The sequence below is a fragment of the Rattus norvegicus genome, chromosome 6, assembly GCF_021556685.1.
Source record: "Rattus norvegicus strain SHRSP/BbbUtx chromosome 6, alternate assembly SHRSP_T2T, whole genome shotgun sequence".
NCBI lineage: Eukaryota > Metazoa > Chordata > Mammalia > Rodentia > Muridae > Rattus > Rattus norvegicus.
In genome coordinates this window covers 108,763,636-108,785,229 of record NC_141539.1, presented here as the reverse complement: position 1 = coordinate 108,785,229, position 21,594 = coordinate 108,763,636, and the positions used below count along the sequence as shown (strand labels likewise).

At 46.1% G+C, this 21,594-nt stretch overlaps 1 protein-coding gene across 21 annotated transcripts in view; it reads right to left on the bottom strand.

The window, feature by feature from the left end:
• Positions 1 to 21,594, bottom strand: part of Rgs6 (regulator of G-protein signaling 6) — a 536,804-nt gene that overhangs the window by 102,010 nt on the left and 413,200 nt on the right. For all 21 annotated transcript variants that reach the window (XR_015622117.1, XR_015622119.1, XR_015622118.1 and 18 more), the window contains 2 exon segments: positions 4,475 to 4,525; positions 684 to 790 (listed from right to left, as the gene is read on the bottom strand). Coding sequence is in view for 17 of the 21 variants with exons in the window: in XM_087554419.1 (XP_087410545.1) it covers positions 684 to 790; positions 4,475 to 4,525 (158 nt within the window). In the remaining 4 variants the exon portion in view is untranslated.

The window sequence follows — 21,594 nt, the reverse complement described above, 5'->3', positions numbered from 1 at the left end:
GAACACTTGCTATTCTTGCAAAGGACCAGGATTCAATTCCCAGCACCCACATGGTGCCTCACAGCCATCTGTAACTCTAGTTATAGGCCATCTGAAACCCTCTTCTGTCTTCTGTGGGCCCTAGGCATGCACATGGTTTATACATCCATTCAGGCAAAATATGTATGTATAAAATAAAATATAAATACCCTCCACCCTTTTAAGATGAGAGAGATGGGGACTTTGGAAGGTGAAGGGGTCATGGAGAGAGAGGCCTCCTAAGTAAAATCAGTGTCCTTGTTTTTAACAAGACTTGAGAGAGATCCTTCATTCCTTTCACCAGCTGGTAAGTGCTATCTATGAATTACAGAGTACTCCCCCACCAGACACTGACCATGCTGACACCTTGAACTTCCCATCCTCCAGAGCTCTGAAAAATGAATTTCTGGTATTTATAAGATATGTAAGAGATTCTATGATTACATCCTGAAGGGACTTAGACAGTGTCTCCAAACACAGTAGGCTATCAGTGAGGGCTTTAAAACTGCTCTTTAAGTGGCTCAACCAGTGGCTAAATCAATGTATCTCTTGGATTTCCCAGTGCTAAACGGGGACATACACTCTCTTAAATATGCCTCGTTACTGTAGTGTTCTAATCTGAAGACACATGGTGATAGTCAGAAGGGTCCTTCCGGCAGGCCTACCTGGAAACGGTAAAAGGTGCCATCGTCCTTCATGGTGAGGACGTGGTCTGAGATTGGGAAGACGTAGCCCTGGGCGGCGATAAGGCTTCCCAGGTGTATTGCTTCAACTGCAAGGAGAGAAAAGATGAGGTAACAGGTCATTCGGTGAAACATGCACTGGTTTAGCAGTCATATGTCATCTATCTCTCTAGAGCAGTGATTCTCAAGCTGTGGTTCATGACCCATTTGGGGGAGTCAAATGACCCTTTCACAGGGTCACCTAACACAGATATTTACATTACTATTCATAACTGTAGCAAAATTATAGTTACGAAGTAGGAACAAAAGTAATTTTATGGTCAGGGTGTCACCACAACATGAGGAACTATGTTAAAGGTCGCAGCATTATGGTGTAGAGGGTGAAGCTGATGGTAACTTCCCCTGCTGATGGTGGGCATGAGAGGATGCCGACAGTTGAGAAAGGCCACTGTATGTCTGGCCTCCTCTGAGAATCTGACAATGTCTAACCACTCATTTCCTGCAACCCTCCAAAACACTCAGCTCTCACATCATGTTATTGACCTAAAGAAGTGAGGCAGCTCACACAAGTGCTTAGCAGTGGCTGGCGCAGGGATGAGAGTCAGTCAGAGATCTCCCGTTTTATCATCCATGGCCCCTGGGGTGCAGTCAGTCCTGTGGTCCAGGTCCTTGTGATATGACAATTCCCTCTGTGAGGACAGTGTCTCTCCTCTGATGGACCAGGGCAAGACCTCACTTTCCCAGGAAATCAGAGGAAGGACAGCGGGCTGGGTTGGGCCCCAGGTGACAAACATGGTAGAAAACTGAATGCTTCTGCTTAAATCAACCTTCTTATCTCAGCCCCAGCCATAAACATATGTCCATCGGTAGTTAAGATTTTAATTTATGTTGAAAGGAGCCCATACAGGAGGAGAAGGGTGGAACCTAATGCTCCCACTACACCTAAGACTCCACAAACTTTTTTTTTTTTTGTTAGAAGGTAAGTTGTGGGCATGGAATTAGATGTGCTCTGAAGGTCACCAACAGTAACCAGTTTTATAAGGTATGCATTTTAAAGTCATTTGTATTGTCTGTACCCATCAACTTCAACTACAATCCAAGTGTTTTGCTTTCTAAGAATCACCAAGTCCCCTTGAAAGTAGCACCCATCAGGGGTGGACTCAGAATAAATGATGTTTTATTTTACCTGCTTTCTGATGACAAGTTTGCATTTAAAATTCTATATTGCTATCCCTATGTATTTATGTAGAATTTGTTTCAGGGCTCCCGGGGAGGTCAAAGTATTTGAATGCTCGAGGCTTGATGTCAAATGGCATCATGTTTGAATAATCTGTATGTTATCACACTCTTCTGTAAGTTTGAGGTCACTTCTAAGTTACTCTTGATCCCTAAAACAGTCTAAACACAGTCGAAATGCCGTGGAAACCACAGTTATATGCTTAGAGAATAACAAAATATCTCTATTTGTTGAGTATAGATATATTTTTGTAACAAATATTTTCAACCCAACATTAGTAGACTTCAAGGATGAAGCTCTGGATATGGGGAAGTCCATGTGTATGTTTCAAGAACCATGAGTCAGGTGGGATGACACAGGTCTGCAATTTCAGCACCCACAAGGCTGAGGCAGGTCAATAGAGAGGTCAAAGCCACCTTGGGCTACATAGTAAAACTAACCCACCAACTAACCGACTAACCAAACAACCAATTAAACAACCAACTAATCAACCAACCAACTAACCAGCTAACCAGCTAACCAACCAACCAACCAACTAACCAAATAGCCAAACAACCAACTAACCAACTAACCAACCAATCAACCAACCAGCTAACCAACCAACCAACCAACCAACCAACCAACCAACCAACCAGATGACCAACCACCAAAGCCCTAACACAAAGGCAAGAATGCCAGGTATGATAAGAGGGAAAGCTCCATCATTTGCCCTTCCCCAGGCAGGATGGAAGATCATTGGAAAGCAGGTAATGTTGTGCCACTAATTCTGGATCTCAAACTCTTAGAGATGCTTTGGCTTTGACAGATGGGAAAGGAGAAGAGACAGCGGGGCCAGCATTGAACATGCCAGCTTCCAAAGCTGTGCTCTGTGGCTTTGTCTTCTATTACCACCTGGCAAATTGTTTCAGCTTCTCCTTCCTGGCCAACTGTCAGACCTGTCCCAACATCTTGATGTTCTCCCAAAAGTGACAGAGAGGAGCAGACCTTTCTCATGTGTCCCTTCATCAGTCTGGATCCCCCTCAGCAGTTGCTCATGCCAGGATCACAGGAGTCTCACTTAAACTAGCTGGGGTAGAGTTCTCAGAATATTAGTAATGATGATACTGATGAATGCAATAGTTACTTAAGAAGGGCAAATTCTACCATAGAGATGGCCTTAGGTTAGCGTGACAATAAAAAGAAGTAAGGACTTCAGATGAATGTCACCACATGGCTAGATGCCTATCGAGGCTGGTTGCACAGGTGGGCAATCAGAAGCCCAGACTGTCTGACAGAAATACCAAGGGAAGGCGATACCAAGAGGTCTCATCTCTAGAATACACGGTGCCTAGGCTTCTTTTTCTTGTGAGCTAAAAACTTCAATCAAATTAGGAATTTTTGCTAGTTGCCAGAGTGGCCACTGATCTAGGACATGAAAAGGGCCAGGGTCACTTCCACAATCACTTGCTTGTTTCCATCGACTTCATTTAATTGAATTACTTGAAACTGCATTGTTGTCTGCTTAACTGTAGATTAACAATGTCAGGTTAAAATGCAAGCCTGGGTTGGCATATTGATTTCGACAGAGAGTCAGAATCATAGACCCAACATCTGCTGCGAGCACACAATGTAAATTCTCAGAAAGCATGGAGGTTGGGGTTGACTTAACTTGTGGTATCTTTGTCCCCCAAGGATGACTATTAAGAATATCAGAGCAGAGGGCTGGATGTGTATAGCTCAGTGGTAGAATGCTCACCCAGTAAGAACAGGCCCTGGATTCACTTGGCACTAATGAGAACCCCAGAGTAGATAACCGTAAGTGTGATCTTTCAGTGTTACTAACACTGGTGAAGCCAGACAAGTGAGTGGGTGCTGAATGCAGAAAACAAACAATACACTCCCAGAATTCTGTTGAAAAGCAACTTTAGTTCCCTAGAAATTTGTTTGTTTGTTTGTTTGTTTGTTTGTTTCTTTCTTTCTGGAGCATCTCCCCCATTTTCTAATTTTCCTGAATATTTCCTGATAGAAGGGCAGCTGTGGAAACCGTCTCATTGGTCAGGGTTTTGCCATTTTTCTGATAAGCTTTGCCTAGCTGAAATGCACAATTAGAGTAAAAAAAAAAATCACTTCCTCACTTCTTGCAAGGAGCGGAAAACAGACGGAGTTTTAGCAAATAATTAAACATCTTAATTGTGGATCAGGCAATCTAATTTTAAGAGCTTCTTCTAGAAGGATGTTCGGTGACAGGGCTACAACTTATCTTTAATTGCTATGGCTAACGAGAATTCATCTCATTTCACATGCTATTGTGTCGAGCTCTTTGGCATTCTAAATAGTGGCTCATTTCCTCAAAGGGCGATTTTCACGTGATGATAGACATTCAGTGGAGAAAATAAATGATTTCTATCTGCAAACACAACGGTCCCACATCCTGGACTCCGCAGTGAGAAGCCTTCTTTTCAAGACTGTATGGGGGGTGGGGGGGAGGCTGGAGAAGTTGGCTGTGGTGTCTATACCAACACCAGGGGAGGTAAAGGCAAGGTCAAGGGTCAAGTACCTGGGTCTTCAATGGAAAGGTTCTTCATAAGCCACTGCACAATGTCAGTACCTGCAATGACAAAGCAGTCTCAGTTGAAGATCTCACTGGAAGCAGAAGTAACTTCTTCATCAGCTCCTAAGTCCAGCAGCACATAGCCCAAGAGCTGGACAATCCTGACATTTCCCCATGGTAACCCTCCTTCCCCATCCACTGGGACATTTCCACAGTTATGATTCAATAATTGTTATCCTCCCTTCTCTTCTCTAGTGGAGAAGGCTTTGGAGCATCCCAGGCTGCCTTGAATCTTCTATGTAGATGAGGATGCTGGGATTCCACCATGCCTAGTTTCTACAGTACTGGGGCTCAAACACAGGGCTTCGTACATTCTAGGCAAGCAGAGTACCCACTGAGCAGCACTCCCAGCCTAAATTTCAATCTTTTTACAATAAAGAAAGAAAGACATAAAGAAAAAAGAAAGAAAAGGAAAAACCTACCCCTGAAACCAACCAACTGAACCAAAACAAAATATCCAAATTCACTTCTGAAGTCTCTGTTATATCTGCATTTCTAGGGAGCATCTATCAGAAATTTATTGAGGACATAGATTTCAATGGGTTCCCCAAGACAGGCTGGCGAAACCTTAGCACACTTCTCCCAGAACACTTCTCCCTCATCATCATACCCTTACTGGCAAGGGCTAGCTAGCTCGGGAGACCTCAAGGTCCTTGAAAAAAAAACCACTGTTTTCGGGTGTGAGTCCATTCTGAATCAACATGCCTCTGGGTTTGTAGAAAACACTTCTGGGTCTTCACTTATAGCTTCTCCTTTTTCCACCATGGCTCAGTTACCTTACACATCCAACCCCTATCCTCCGAAGTAGGCTGTGGACTGAACTGTACTAATTATATGTGGGTAGAATGACCTATACTGCTTCCTGATCTGACCTATGAAAACTCCTGGGTGGGTGGTCTGCACCTCTAGACCCTTCCCTTAGTCATCTGGGAAACTGAGTAAAACAGGCATACAATATGGACGGGGCCATGGATCTCACCATGAAAATAAAGGACTCTTTGCCCCCCTACCCACCATGAGAGGCATTGCCTGTGTTTGAAATAATCCAGTTCTTAGGAACTCATGAACTCCCCGCCAGCCATGTTTTAAGATAAGTCACACGTGAACAGAAATTCTTCCTGTTGGCTTTGTCTTCTGATGACAGAACAGTGAACCTGAACCCAGACCTCATTGCTCTGAGACCATCCCGTCAGATTTTGATCAGTCCTTGGATACATCGTCAGTGTCACCATTCCCAGTGTGATAGGCCTGGATTCATTCCATGGCTTGGCCTGGGGTTCCTCATCATGGGCCACAGTCTCTGAACAAACTCCCTTTGACTGTCTTCCTTTAAAAAGATGCACCTAGAACCCATGACCCAAGAGCAACTGAGCTCACACAGGAGTGTGTAGGAAGCTGAGGAATCCTTGAGCGAGTGTGTATTGTTGACACGGGCACAGACGTGTCAAAGTCCCCAGTAGCTCAACCCTGTGGAGATGGCAAAGTCTTCCTCTGATGAGGCTCAGAAGCACAGCAAAGCTTTCTTTGTGGGCAGGGGGAAGTCCAGGATCAAACAATTGATCAGTGTGCACAAAAGCACGCTGCATCATCCTTTCCTAGGTGTTTATAGATGGAGACGTTCCCTTACAGAGATCTCTTACCAGGACTGGCTATCATGGATCCCTAGGCAGAGAGAGGATCTGGGTCACCAGGGTCTTCAGTGCAGCTCCATTAGAGTACACACACCCCACCTGACCCAGCTTTTGGGCACTTATGTCTCTATGTCGATCCTCACTTCATTCGTTTGCCTCTAGAGTCAGGACCCAGGCCTCGAGGTACATAACAGAAGTGCAGGGGCCCAATTATCTGCAGGATTCAAAATATCTGCTCTACCCACCATGTCACCCAAAGATTTCATTTTACCCTGGCGCAGACCTCTGAACATGGCTTCATCATGTGAAATGTTTGATGGAAGGGGCTGGGGATTTAGCTCAGTGGTAGAGCGCTTGCCTAGGAAGCACAAGGCCCTGGGTTCGGTCCCCAGCTCCGAAAAAAAGAACCAAAAAAAAAAAAAAAAAAAAAAAGAAATAGGCTGAAAGGTTTGAAGCCTTGGTGTGTGTGTGTGTGTGTGTGTGTGTGTGTGTGTGTGTGTGTGTGTGTGTGTATGCATATGTGTGTGTATCTGTATGTGTGTTTATCTGTGTGTGTGTCTCTGTGTGTCTGTGTGTGTATGTTGTGTGTGTGCGAGTGTGTGAGTGTGTCTGTGTGTATGTGTGTGTGTATGTGTGTGTTTATCTGTGTGTGTGTGTCAGGGAAAGGGGGGGCAGAGGTTAGATTAGCAGGCTAATCGCTTCCTGGCTAGCTTCCCAGCCAGGTGACTAAGATCCAACAGAGGAATTTACTGACACATCCTTTTCCTGGAAATCAAATTTTCAGACATTTGACCATTGACTAGAAGTGAGATCCCTGATGGCTGGACAGCCTGGACCTTTGGTGTCTGTCTGGTCTCTGTGTGGCTCTATAACAGTGCCTCGGGGCTGCCAGGGCCCTAGCCTCGTCCTCCTGGGCTTTGCCCAGGGTCAGCCCCCACTTGACAATTCCATTTTCTCACACACCAGCCTCAAAAGCAAGACTCGGAAGCTTGCCACCGTGCTGCCGGACCACTTCTATGAGCTGACATTGGCTGTAAAAACCCTCCAGCCCGTTCACATCCTTTGAGGGAGTTCACTGGTACAGCCATGTGTAAGGGTGTGCACGCATGCTCATTTCCCCCAAATTACTGAAGTTCCGTTATTTGTTCTAGGAAATGCAGAACAAAACAGACATCAACTGAGAACTGTAATCCCAAGTTGGGGGTGGTGGGGAGACACTAACCTGTTCCTTTTTTTTTTCCTCAAAGAAAAATAGTTCTTTTCTGTGGGTTGCCTGGAAACCGCCAGGCTTCCAGTATCACTCCGACTCTCCCTGGGGCCTGCGGATTATCTTTCCGCTGAGCTTGCTCAGCCATTATCTATCACCTGCCAAGATTGATTGCTCACCCTGGGACAATGACAGCCCTTCCTTTCCCCTGTTAATTACTGTCATCATTAATATCCATGTCACTAATTAGTATTCATTCTCATTGAAACTCCTTCCTTGCTATCCTACCCACTGCCGCCCCCAGCCCCCAGCACCATTGTCTGCAGTCCTGCCCCCTTTGGCACTCTCAGTTTCTGGTGTAATTTTTTTCTCCGGCTCTACCATGCCCCAGTCACCCTCACTGAGCTAAAGGACCACAGTTAAGCACTTTTCTTCTCCCGCTAACACTTTGGGGACCACAGAGCTGGGTTTTGTGTCATGGTACTGTGACATTGGTGGTTGCCATGTGGGGATTGCTAAGCTGCTATTCCTGGCTATCCTGAGTAAGGAGGCTTTGTCTGCTGTGCCAGCACAGCACTGTGTCTCTCACACGCTGTGGGCACCATTCTGTGGCACGAAGCAAGCATGATGGAGGATGCTTACGGATGGGCTCTCTCTCTCTGTATGTGTGTATCTCTGTCTCTGTCTCTGTGTGTTTCTCTCTCTGTCTCTGTCTCTGTGTGTTTCTCTCTCTGTCTCTCTCTCTCTCTGTCTCTGTCTCTCTCTCTCTCTCGTGTTATGTACATGTTGTGTGGGTGCATGCACAAGTATTTACGCATGTATTTCTGTCAGAGATGACTGCCCACACTTCCTTCAGCTACTCCCATCCCATTCCATCTCTCTGTCTCTCTGTCTGTCTCTGTCTCTCTGTCTGTCTCTCTGTTCCCCCCGACCCGTCTGAGACAGGATTTCTCTGTGTCACCTGGCTGTCCTGGAACTCACTCTGCACAGCAGGCTGTCCTCAAACTTGGAGATCTGTCTGCTTCTGCCTCCCCAGGACTGGAATTAAAGGAGTGTGCCACCATTGCCTGCAAGATGCAAGGTTTCCTATTGAACCAGGGCTCATCTATTCAGCTAGGTTGACTGGCTGGCTGCCTGGCCAGCGAGCTACAGGAATCTATCTGTGTCTGCTTTCCCAGTACAGGAATTATAGGCTCATGATCATAGCCAACTTTAAATGGGTCTTAGAGATCCGAGCTCATGTCCTCATGCTTGAGTGACAAGCACTTCAGCCCAACTAAAAGTAATTTATCAACTCACAATATTAGACTATCCATGAATTACACCGAGAGTACTCAAGAACCTTCTACTACATGTGTGCTGTATCCCTGTATGTAAGTATATTTATTACCAGCTGTAGTATACCTTTCTACTGTATCTTTTACATATAGACATATTTATTGAATGGGCATGTAATATCAGTATAAAATTCCTCTAACAAGAAAGTCAATAAACCATGGCTCATTTATGAAATAAATACTCACTGGACAACTACTATTCTGAGTGGAAAAAAACACATCAACTAGAATACATATGGTGAAATGATATTCTTTACAGCAGAAAATTCCTATTTTATTAACTACACATACATATAAGTGCATAAGGCATGAAAAAGAAGTTCTGGAAATAATTAAGTTGTTAATTTAGGTTATCTTGGGCAAAGGGAAGGTATCAAACTATTCATTTCTGAACTCTTTTACACTCACAGGACATTCTATATGCTTTACAAAGAAATATTTTTTATTTTCAATAATGGAGAGGCAAGAATTGACTTCTTGCCAAGTGTGGTGGTGCACACCTTTAATCCCAGCAGGGGCAGAGGCAGGTAAATCTCTGAGTTCATGGCCAGCCTGTTCTACAGAGTGGGTTCTAAAACAGCCAGGGCTACACAAAGAAACTCTGTCTCAAAAACAAACAAATTGGCTCTCAGGCCAAAGCAGAGGGGAAGTAAGAGGAACTCTGAGTAGCTTCTCCTGTTTTGGAAAAGCAGACATCAGTGAACAAAGATAGGAGTCTCTGGGCTAGAACTTTCTTGTTGATGTTTGTTTTGAGATGGGGGTCTCCTGTAGTCCAGGGTGGTCTATGACTGACTATGTAGCCAGGATGACTACACAGGGGCTGGGGTTACTGTTGCTGTCACATCCTGTTTATGCAGTGCTGGGGGTCAAACTCAGGGCTTCAAGGATGCTAGGTGAGCCTCTTAACAACTGGACTGCATCTCCAGACTCAGTCTTGCCTAGATGAGCAGTAGAGGGTGTCTCAGTCATGATGCTGGATCACTGCCTTTGAACTTGCCACACTCTGGCCATCTGTTGTCTCTGGAACTACGAGTGGACCACAGGGATGTTCATCAAAGTCCTACATCAGGAGAGGCAACTGGAATTCCTTATTTGTGTTTATGTACTTGGTGGATTAAGACTCAGTGACCTCTCCTGCTTAGTTCCCACGATGTGTGAACTCTATGTAAATACCAACTAGATTTGAGTGAGGTTCTGGTGTTTCTGGTTTAAAGGATAATTGCATAAAATCATAAAATCCTGGCTTGTGTCCTCACATGTTTTAGGGAATTTGATTAGGACACTTCTACTCAGACAAGATAACCCGGGGAGATCTTAGCATGAGTCACTTTCCTCTATTCCCCCAAGTGTTTGATCAGTTGCATTCCACCCAAAGTTGATAAAGACTAATCATATGAACGGCAACCAACTTCAGATGTCGAGCTTCTGGAAACCTGGTAGACTGTATACCGTGGCACTGACAACTGAAGCAATTGGTAAAATTATTTCCATAGTCACCATTTCTTTTTTTTTTTAATTTTATTTTTTTTATTAACTTGAGTATTTCTTATATACATTTCAAGTGTTATTCCCTTTCCCGGTTTCCGGGCAAACATCCCCCTCCCCCCTCCCCTTCCTTATGGGTGTTCCCCTCCCAACCCTCCCCCCATTGCCGCCCTCCCCCCACCAGTCTAGTTCACTGGGGGTTCAGTCTTAGCAGGACCCAGGGCTTCCCCTTCCACTGGTGCTCTTACTAGGATATTCATTGCTACCTATGAGGTCAGAGTCCAGGGTCAGTCCATGTATAGTCTTTAGGTAGTGGCTTAGTCCCTGGAAGCTCTGGTTGCTTGACATTGTTGTACATATGGGATCTCGAGCCCCTTCAAGCTCTTCCAGTTCTTTCTCTGATTCCTTCAATAGGGGACCTATTCTCAGTTCAGTGGTTTGCTGCTGGCATTCGCCTCTGTATTTGCTGTATTCTGGCTGTGTCTCTCAGGAGCGATCTACATCCAGCTCCTGTCGGTCTGCACTTCTTTGCTTCATCCATCTTGTCTAATTGGGTAGCTGTATATGTATGGGCCACATGTGGGGCAGGCTCTGAATGGGTGTTCCTTCAGTCTCTGTTTTAATCTTTGCCTCTCTCTTCCCTGCCAAGGGTATTCTTGTTCCCCTTTTAAAGAAGGAGTGAAGCATTCACATTTTGATCATCCGTCTTGAGTTTCATTTGTTCTAGGCATCTAGGGTAATTCAAGCATTTGGGCTAATAGCCACTTATCAATGAGCATAGTCACCATTTCTTTTGAGGAAATAATTTCAGGATCCCAATGGAGATAACTGTGCCAGGAGCGAGTTCACCCTACATGTCCATCGAGCCTGGGTTTCATCTGCTGATGTTTGCATGTACCTGCTTGGGGTCTTTGTGCACCTGCAATAGGGATGATTATGACACTTCCCAGGGGAGTGCCAACACTTGTGAAGGGGCAGTGACATTTCCCAAGTGCCCACTTTACAGAGCCCTTCTATTATAATAATAACAACTATATTCCTATTATCATACATGATATTGATAATGATTATATAAAATATTGTCATTATAATACCCATTTAAAAGATTAGGCACAGAGAAACACAAGGCACATTAGTATTTGTTAGACTTGGAACTAGAGTCCCAAGGCATTCTCATGCCAAATTTCTTCCCAACTTTCCATTCCAACTGTCTTAGAGTTAATGAACATCTCCAGTGGTGTGTAAGAATGATATTTGAGAAACTGATATTCTGGTATTGAACTTTTTTCCTGAAGCAGAGGAATCAGTTCAGTGTTGGTTGCGATTTCCAACCATTAAGCTAAACTCTTTTGTTTTTAGTCAACTCACCTTCCCACTCCACTTTTAAAAACCCACTCATTTAAATCTTACTAAATACTTCTTGGATCCATCCTATAGTCCGGGTTTTAGAATAATACAAAACTGCTATACTAATTTCATGGTGTGTTTTTTTTTAATCTCCATTGATCAGATGGATAGGCTAAGAAGGGCGTCTCTACAGTGGTAGGCCTTCATTTCCTGTCTTCATTTTACAAAACAAAAATGTCACATTAGAAGAGAAAGATTAAATGTAGAAGAAATGTTAAACCGGGTTTTGTGGTTAAATGGCAGCGGGAAGGAAACCAGGCAGGAGAAACAGTGCGAGGAAAAGCTTGATATCATTCACTTGGTCACCAGCGCACCGAGGAAAGTTGTAACAGTCACTTAGCAAGCACATGAAGCAAAAAAGGCACAGCCATGATAACGTTGGGCAGACTTGTCTCCGGCCCATATTATGTCACCTATAAATTCTGGAACCTTCCACCTCACTCTGTTTCTTTAGATGTCACTGATGAACCTACAGGAAGAAGCCCTCTTCACAAAGCTTGCCTCTTGGCTTTCCTGTGATGACCTGGGTCTTCACAGACCATGAACTGCTCTGTGCCTTCATCACAGGGAAAGGGGACAATAATGACAGGACAGCCACAGCTGCTGCGAGAGCACACGGACTGCTGGGTTTTGTAGAAACAGCTTGGCCACTGCACAGAATATGTACAGATCAGTTGGATGCATGGTGGCCCCTCAGACAATCTGTGTTCGAGGGACCACATTAAGTCCAGGCATCTCACTGACGTCACCTGCCAGGCTGAGGGAAGCCATACTAATTTGAGCTTTTGTGCTACTTGCTCTCTCATTTGAGGTCTTAGGGAGCATCTGTGTCTTGATGCCTCTGGGAAGGAGTTTGCTTGCAGACAAAGGGGAAAGAAAGGGCGTGTGACAGCCGACAAGCAACAGGAAGGTGGCCAGATAAGGCTTACTCTTGATATGTATGTGTGTGTTTGTGTTTGTGTGTGTGTGTGTATGTGTGTTTATATATATATGTATATATGAGTGTAGGTATATGTGTTTATGTGTATGTATATATATGTGTGTGTATGATGTGTATATATATGTGTTTATGTGTATGTATATATATGTGTGTGTATATGTATATATATGTGCATATGTGTGTGTATGTGTATGTATGTATTATGTATATATGAGTGTGGGTATATGTGTTTATGTGTATATAATGTGTGTGATGTGTATATATATATATGTGCAAATGTGTGCGTGTGTGTGTGTGTGTGTGTGTATGTGTGCGTGCGTGTGTTTCAAGACAGGGTTTCTCTGTGTAATATCTCTGGCTGTCCTGGAGCTCACTCTGTAGACCAGGCTCACAACTTTGAACTCACAGAGAGCTGCCTGCCTCAGCCTATTGAATGCTGGGATTAAAGGCATGCACTGCCCAGCCTTTTTTTTTTCCAATAATTTTCATTTTCTTACTTTATATGTATGGGTGTTTTGCCTGCATGCATGCCTGGTGCATGCAGAGGCCAGAAGAGGGTGCTGGATCCCCTGAACTGGTGTTACAGGTGGTTGTGATCCACCATCTGGGTGCTGGGAATTGAACCCAGGGCCTTTCAAAGAGCAGCCAGCGCTCATAACCACTAGAGCATCTCCCCAGCTCCTGGATAAATATTTTGTAGAAAGCGAGGCTCAGAAAGCAAGACAGTTGCCCTGACCTAGAACAAGCCTCTGAATGTGATGGATTTCAGCATGGCTCTGGTTTGGGTGCTCTAGTGACTGATCGTTCCTACATCCTCCTCTCCCTTCTCAGAACACACCATGCTGTCATCTCAGCTCAGAACCTCTGCATATGCCGTTCCCCAGGGATAGTAAGGATCCACCCTCCCACCCCCAGCTTCTACTGTACCTGATTCCTGCACACCATTCACTACCTCAGAAAAAGCCTTCATTACTTTCAAGGCTTGGCAAGGTCCCTTGGCATCTGCTGGGAGACAAAGAGACTCTCCCTTTTGCAGCACTTCTCTTGGCCAAGAATAGACAGCCCTTGTGGGATTGCTTGGTCAGCACCATGGACTGGGTGGCCCGCACCACAACAGCTCACTTTCTCATGGTTCTGGAGGCGGGATTCTCAAGTTCAAGGTCACAGAAGTGTTGACTCTCATGAGGGCAGTGAGGAAGGGCTGTCTTCTGCCGCTCCTCTGGTCTGCTGGCAGAATGTGATACTATGCCCTGTAGAGGCAACACCCTGATTTCCGCATCTGTATCCACATGCTATTCCTCTGGTTCACGCTTGTTCTGAGGCTCTGTTTCTATAAGAGAAATCATGATGCCTCAAGGTTCACCCTAATTTCCAGATTTAACTAGTTATACCCGTAGTGGCTGTGTTTCCTAATAAGATCACATTCTGAGCTTCTGGGGGAAGATTCGGTTTAGCTTTTAGCATTTGATTAGCATCAGCACCTATGGACAGGGACTCAATTATGCTGGCACGTGGTGAATGCCTGGCATAGAGGTGGGATTTAATAAGCACTTATTCATTTATAGTTGCAGCCAAATATGCACAGTATAGCACACAGTCGCCCATACGCACGCATTCATTACAAGTTCAATTAAACATTTTGTCTTTGGTGGGTTATTTAAACTTCAGCCCAAGGGCTGGAGAAAGAAACGGAAAGAAAGGAGGGAAGAAAGGGGAAGGAGGATGGAAGTAAAGGAAGAGGTGGATAGAGGCGGGAAGGGGAGAGGAAAGAAGGAAGGAAAAGAGGAGGAAGGAAAGAGAAACACAGCACCAGCCAACACCAGGTCTCAGACAGGCACCTTTGGGATGCTGCTTTTGATGAAATCCTTAGGGCTCTCTCATCTATTGTCATGGGTTCCTCTAAAAATACCACATCTTCTCTTATAAGAAGAAATCTCGAGAAATCAATCATTCTACAAAGGGTCAGGGCATCTTTTCATCAGCATGTGCTGGCTGTCAGAGGAATGAGAGGAGAATGAAGGGCAAGAGGGGGCGACAGGCCTCCACCCTTCTGCCTCCAGGTACTGTGTGCCTCCCACATGTTTCCTCTTCTCCACCCACTTCCTGTCTGCACTGACTACATCCGGGTTGCAGTGGGTGTTACCTTTTCATGTTCCTTACAGGAAATCCTCCAGTCCTTCGACTTAGTTTGGATCCTGTTAGAGGAACTGAACTCAGACACAGGAATCAGGATTTTGGACCCTTGGTCTGCAAACCTTCTACCATATGCAGGGTCTGTCGGGACCATTTCTATGGGGTCTGGTAAACTGCTTTCTGGCCTCTAGGAGTCTGTGACAACCGTAATTCTCAAGGACCCAGTGACTACATAACATCCAAGACAATGGACAGTGGGGAAGCCCTGGGCAAGCACTTTTGCCCACAGCCCCACCCAGCCAGCTTGGATTCTGAAATTTAAAGCTTCCCTGTGTATTATGAAAAATAACAGGGGCAGGAGAGCAGGTGAGGTTATTACCAACTCATAAATCAGCCAGGAGGCGCTGAGGGCTGTGGTGAGGTTCTTGAGACAGGCTCCCCCAGTTGGTTAGCTCACCAGAGCCCCCACAATTGATTCATAACCTCATAACCCTCCTGCGCCCGAATCCCCAGTCTTATATCTAATTGTCAGCAGCTGAGTGCATGATTTGCAAGAGGATGCGGGCAGCGGCATACGTGGGGGCGGGAGGAGAGATTAGTTTTGTCAATCAAACGCATCCAGGGTGAGGCTGAGAGCGTGTGGGATTTAGCTCCACAGTCAGCTTATTAAAGGCGAGGCTGGATATGGCTACGTTGATTAGGCCTCAGCATAGGGAAATGGAGGCTGGGGTGGGAGGAGCCATTGTTCCCTAGGGTGACTGCTGCTGCAGTGTCTTTCCATTAAAAGGCAGGAAGGAAAAATAAATAATCAGGGTCAGTGCTCTGAGAAAGAACTCATCTAATGCCTGGTGTCCAGCGCCCTCATCAGAAAGCTTCATTGATGTTCTCTGACAGGGAGCTTTTCTGGGAGGGCTGGGAGAGGGTACCTGGTGCTAGGAAGGGATCCAGTGATGATAGGTTTGGGACATTGCCTTCCGGTGCCCTACTGGTCACCTCACTTGTGCAAATTTGAATCTGAAAAGTTATTCATGCACATTTTGAATCTAAATTGCTCTAGGGTGCTAAGGTTTTCCTGAGGCGATCTGGGAGAGGGTCAGTCTCTAAGCAGCAGTTACTCAACACCATTCTGATTAGCCACAGCCTCACAACAGAGCTAGTAGCCTCCCCCAACAAGTCCTAAGGCTCCAGGCCATTCTGCAGGTGTGGCCATCGGGTTCTGTCTCATTCACGCAGATGAGTTTATCAGTCAGCCCAGCATGCTCTCTTCCAGCACAGGGTCCACTCCCAGATCCACTTCTGGTTATTGAGATGAACTGTGGGCAGGACCTTGAGCTCTCCCCTCCAACCCTACTGTAGTCAAACCCTTAGTCCTCTCTCAGTAGTCACCAAGGGGTCAGTGAATGAGGATCTGGGTTGCTATTCCCACCAGCTCTGTGACCCTCAGAGATCTACCTATTGGTTCCAAGTTTCAACTTCTGTCTGAGAGGTAGATATGAGAATCCGGGTAGAGCCCAGAAGAGGCTGGACCTTGTTTCTCCTGCCAGACACAGACACAGTGATTTCAATGTTGCTCTCAGGATACTAGTTCCTGTTAGAATGTTTGCATTCATCTAGCTGTAAGGATGCTAGAGGCTCTCTATCACCAGGCTATGCCCGTCCCTTACCACACTGGCAATGAAGAACATTCCAGGGCTCTGTCCTAAAGGCATGAGTGCATTGGGACACTGCAAGGGTTATCATGGGAGTGCTTCTGGGGTGCCATGAGGCCACAGATGTGACAATTCCTAGTTTCAGCTGACCCGATCATAAATGACTCGGTTAGGATCAACAGGACATAATGAGGAAGTAAGTTGGATGTAGAGCCTAGGACTCCAACAGGGTAGCTGGAAGCCTGAAGGGGACGACACTTCACATTTATACTCAGGTTGAGGTGTGTTGAACAGTCAGTCTTATGACTGGGAATGCATCCTAGAGCAGAAGTCCCCAGCATGCTCTGGCATCCTCAGTATGTGAAGTGCTGTGTGCTACCCAGGGTAGAGATCCACTGAAAGAAAGAAAAGGGAGCTATGAGTTAGGGAGATGGGGAAGAAGCAATAGGATGCCTGGGCCCAGGAGCTGTAGCCTGGGCAACAGAATGAGACCCCACCTCAAACACAAGCACATTACAACAGTAAGCAAACAAGCAAGGGGAGAATTATCTTGGTTGTCTTCAAGACAATCTTATGCTTCCCCGGCAGTGAGATGTGGCCATCCTCTCCATTCCGTTCCTCTAGCTGGCCTCTTGGCCTTCTAGTATGTGGCCATGAACCTTCCTGTATAGCCCCTATCAATGTCTAGAAGCTGATTCCTTGTGGGTCAGTCTCTGGTGCCACCTCTTAAATTGTAGGTCATGACCCAGGAGGCAGGGTGGGCAGTCATGAGAAATTGAGAACACTAAAAGTTTTCTGGACGTGCAATGGCCAAACATGACTTTAAAGAGCAGCATGCCGTGACTCTTGGGTGTTTCCGTCAGTGCTTGCCCATGCAAACTGCAGCCTTTGCTCTGAACACATAACACACATGTTTTGCCCTGCACATACCTTCGTGCCACGCAAAACCAGCAAAGGTCTGAGAAAACCTCAGATCAGACCCAAGACTTTTACTGTACATACAGTGTTTTCTGCTCTTATGGAGACATAATGAGGTAATGATAGAAACAAAGTCTTGTAATATCTTCTATTGCTGTCTGTCAGGATGGAGTGCCAAATTATTGTCTTTGGGTTGTCTTGTGATAGAATGTTTGACTCTAAAAGCTGTCATTTCAGTTGCTGACTCAAGTTTTAAAAAATTATGAAATGAATTTGGCTTGGGATCAGACAGAATTCCCAAAATTTCTCTCCAACACAGCGTAACTGTAGTTCAGCCATGTTGCCTATATTCCTGCCCAACTCCTGCTTCCCCAGACTCCCAAATGCTGCTTCTTCTTTGGACGTTTTGGTCCAGAATGAAGGCCAGTTTTAGAGAACTTGGGAGAAAAGTCAAGCAAGTCACTTGAGGCCAGGGGAGGTTGTAGAATCCACAATTCGAGCCTTCTTGGTGCCACAGTCTTTTCCAGGGCAGCCTTTCAGTCTCCTAACATGGGATACCAGGGAGGAGAGAGGCAAGGTCTCCTGACCTTTCTGGTCTCTCACTCTCACCCTCCCTCATCACCCTGAGAGTTCAGGCTCCCTCCTTAGTTACACCTGAAACTCCCACGCATCGTCTAGCAATCACGCCTCTCTTGTTAACACATGCCTCACACATACACATTCACATACACTTGGGCACACCCACCCACAAATATAGTACTCAGCGCACACATAACTCAGTGCCTCTGCCACAGGTCCCCATGACTCGAACCCCGAGTAACAGCAAACGTCACCTCAGGCTGAGGATAAAGTGTTTTGGTCTGCTAGCTAGATGTTCAGATGAGTTCTGTCACTCTGGGATTAACTGTTGCCAGCTCACTGCTTAGAGGTTATCTGGTCTCCTTGTTTGTAAGAAGAGAGAGGAGAGAGGGGGTCTGAGCACTGAGAGATCAAGGAAGCCGGTCCAAGCAAGTTACAGTCATTGCCCCAAATTCCCAGCATGGTTTTCTTTCCAGCTGCTGTGCGGTTTGAGTTCTCTGTAGTTAAGAAGTGGTCTTAGAGATGAGGCAGATAGGTGGGCGAGAGAGGAAAAGAGAGAAGCTCTCACAAACAGGCATGCTTCATAGAAAGCATCATCAGACAATGCTGGCCAGGACCTCTGAACCTCATAACTGAGCCTGTACATGAAACAGTCTGCCTGAGCTGTGGCTGGAGGTGCAGCCTGTGGCACAGTGACAGCACGGGAAATATGGTGGCAAGAGGGGGCAGAGTGGAACCCAGAGAGTGTGATCTCTGTGGGGGAAGGTGACCAGACAGGAGCTGAAGGATTATCATTAGACTGGGACCACCCAGGGAAGAAACAATGTGAATTCCAGTTCTTGCGTTCCTATCTTTCTGGCCTCATTTTGGAGAGACCAATTGAGACAGTCCATCTCAGAAGAGAGGGGAGGAGGCATTTGCTACACAGACTAGACTGATCTGTCAAGTGGTCTTCTGAGGAGTTTTACTTGTTAAGAGTGTGGAGGTTCCACATAACTGTTGCTCTTCAGTCCTGCTCACTGACCACCAGGCTGAGATACTGTATCTGTGAGGAGAGTGAGAGCTCACAAGAGTGCAGTAAGGAAGCTAAAATTGGGTGGTGGAGGAGAGAGAGACTGGTGGGCTCCTGAGATTGGATGGTGAGGGAGATGACATTTACAGAGGCCCGAGCGCGGGATAGTTGTGACTATACAGAGGAAGGAGTAATGCTCTGGAGCAATGGCAAGCTTGGTCTACCCAGCACGTGGGAGGCACCCTGCATTGGGTAACTGGAGCCCGGAGACCCAGAACTAACCCAAGAACCACAAGGACCTGGCTGTTTCAGCTGAGGTCCAGCTGGGTTTTCAGAACCAAAGGTATCTCTGAGAGCTCCAAGTGAGAGCTTGTCCGTAGTTTCAAAAGATCACTCCGCAGCTGCTCCGTGGAGAAGACTGTTGAGCCAGGAGAGGCAAGAGACTGGTGAGGAGAGTTTTCTAGTGGGTTAGAAAAGTCAAATGCTCAGGGTGGGGAGAGGGCGGTATGGGGGTATCCTATAGAAGTGAAGTGTGGAGAAGCTAGTGGGAATGGAGCTGCATCCAGTGAGGTGCGGCCTCACTGGAAGCCAAACTTCTGGTCCTTTTCACTGAAGTGGGGTTTCTGTGTGGTTAGAAGGGAGTTCCAGTGACTCCAGCTTCCTAACTTAACTAACAGGATGTACAGGGGGCCTGAGCTCAGTGAAAGTGGCCTGTAGGTTGGGGAGGAAGCCTGGGTTGAGGGATGTGTATGTTAGCCTGAGATCTAAGGTAGCCTTTTGTATGGAGGGGTCTCGGGGTGGGGTAGGGGAGCACTGGATATGCAACTCTGGATTTTCAGGGAGAGAGAAGGCTGCAGGTACTGTAGAGGAGTTGCTGCTGTGTTAGAATGGACCTTAAACTCCTAAGCAGTGAGTCTGGGTAAGGTCACCTTCAGGGGTCAGGAGAAAAATTCAGAAGAGGGGAGGGGCCTTGGAGGGAAGCCCATGGTTTTTAGGCAGCACAGATGGTAAGGGAGCCCAAACCATCCATTCTCAGTTTGGAAACCTTCCACCCCCTGAAAGGGTCCCTCACATCCATCAGTCCACCTTCTGTGGCTTAAGCTGTGACCGTGATGGAGAGGAACAGAAGTGAGAAAACAACAGAAGCATCTGCCAGGCCCTCTCAGCTCACCCCTGCCACCTCCTCCCTCCTTTCCTTGTTCCTGTCTTGGTTCAGGGGGAAAAACAATCCATGCTTCCCAGCACTGGCAGAGCCTTACAGTGTAGCATTATGACCAAGCTGAACAGACAGCCAAAGATTTCTGTGTTCTCTTCTGACTTAAAACAGCTTCAACCTGGCTTTCTGGCTTTTCTGTAATTAAATCACAGCAGGCTCCCTAAAGCACCTTGGCAACTGGGGCGACGGCCCGTGGCAGCTCGATGCATGGTGGACACCGCTTCCTGGCAGACATATTCATTTAGGCAGAGAAGTGAGCATGAGCTCTAGATTTCATTGTACTGTTAAGGCTCAGTACAGTATCCTCAGAGTCAGGCATCTTTCCGACCAATCCTCTGTTCACACTGATAACTCTAGATGAAGAGACAGAAAGATGCCTTTGGCTCAGAGAACACAGGAGGAATAATCAAACCCCAGATGGGGCAGCCCTGGAACTAGGCAAAGGATGGAGTCAATCTAAACATCATCTCAAGTCTATTCCTCCTGCCCCATTTCCTCAGCGCCACTCCTGCCCCAGGTGCTGGTTGCCGGATTAGATTGGTGCAGCGAATAATTAAAGAAATTGCTAGAGCTAATAAAGGAAATACCTCAGGATCCAAATAATGAGTAGGGGTGAGGTGGGAAGAGGAGGCCCAGCGAGGATGGCTGCTGTGATTATAGCGTCCACTGGCTGCAACAAGACAACACAGCATGGCCAAGTCTGACGTTTACCCTTCCTCGCTTGCCTCTCCGTGACTGCAATGGGAGTGTCTTTAAGGAGAGGCAGCCCTCTATTAAGGCCATATTGCGTTATGTCACATCTATAACTCATGATGACTGGATAGGGAACGTTAGTCCAAATTAACATCCCACACTTTGGTGTTGCTGAGAACTGCTGGTTTCCCCCAGGGACAGTGCATTTGGTTATTTCTTAGGGCCACTTCTGAATGCAGAGACTTTGGCCAGCACACTCATTGCGAAGGATCCTTATTTACATGTATGTAAATGCATGTAGAGAATGGAAGCCAACATACAGTTCCCTTTTGAACTAATTGAGACCAGGAGTTGATTTATCAGGAGCCTGTTGTGTCTGGCTTGATTCTTCTGGGGTGCCATGTGGGATCAGATCAAGCTCTGAAACTGTGGTAGAAGCCAGATGAATTGTAAGGGTCTAGGTGAAGGTTGGTGCTGATCAGTGCAAGACAAACCCACTGTCCAGTTTTCTAAACATTCTAGTAGCAGTTGTCACATCTATATCAATGACTTGCCTGCCCTTTACGTAGAGTAGCTGACTAGAGCCTCGGACTTGTAGTTTATTAAGACTAGAGTTGTACATGATTTTGAGTAGTTGGGATTAGGTCCATCTGAACGTTCCACACAAACAAAACGACAGCAAAAATAGCAGTGGGTTAAACAAGATTAATGTATGCTTGGTAAACAAAGTTCTGGAGGGGGCTGGATGGGTCATTAAGGATCTCTACCTTGACAGTGGTTGATTACCATCCTCAAGGTCGCTTCCTGCAGGAAAGGAAGGAAGGAAGGACAGAAGAGAAGAAGGCAAGAGAAAGAGAGG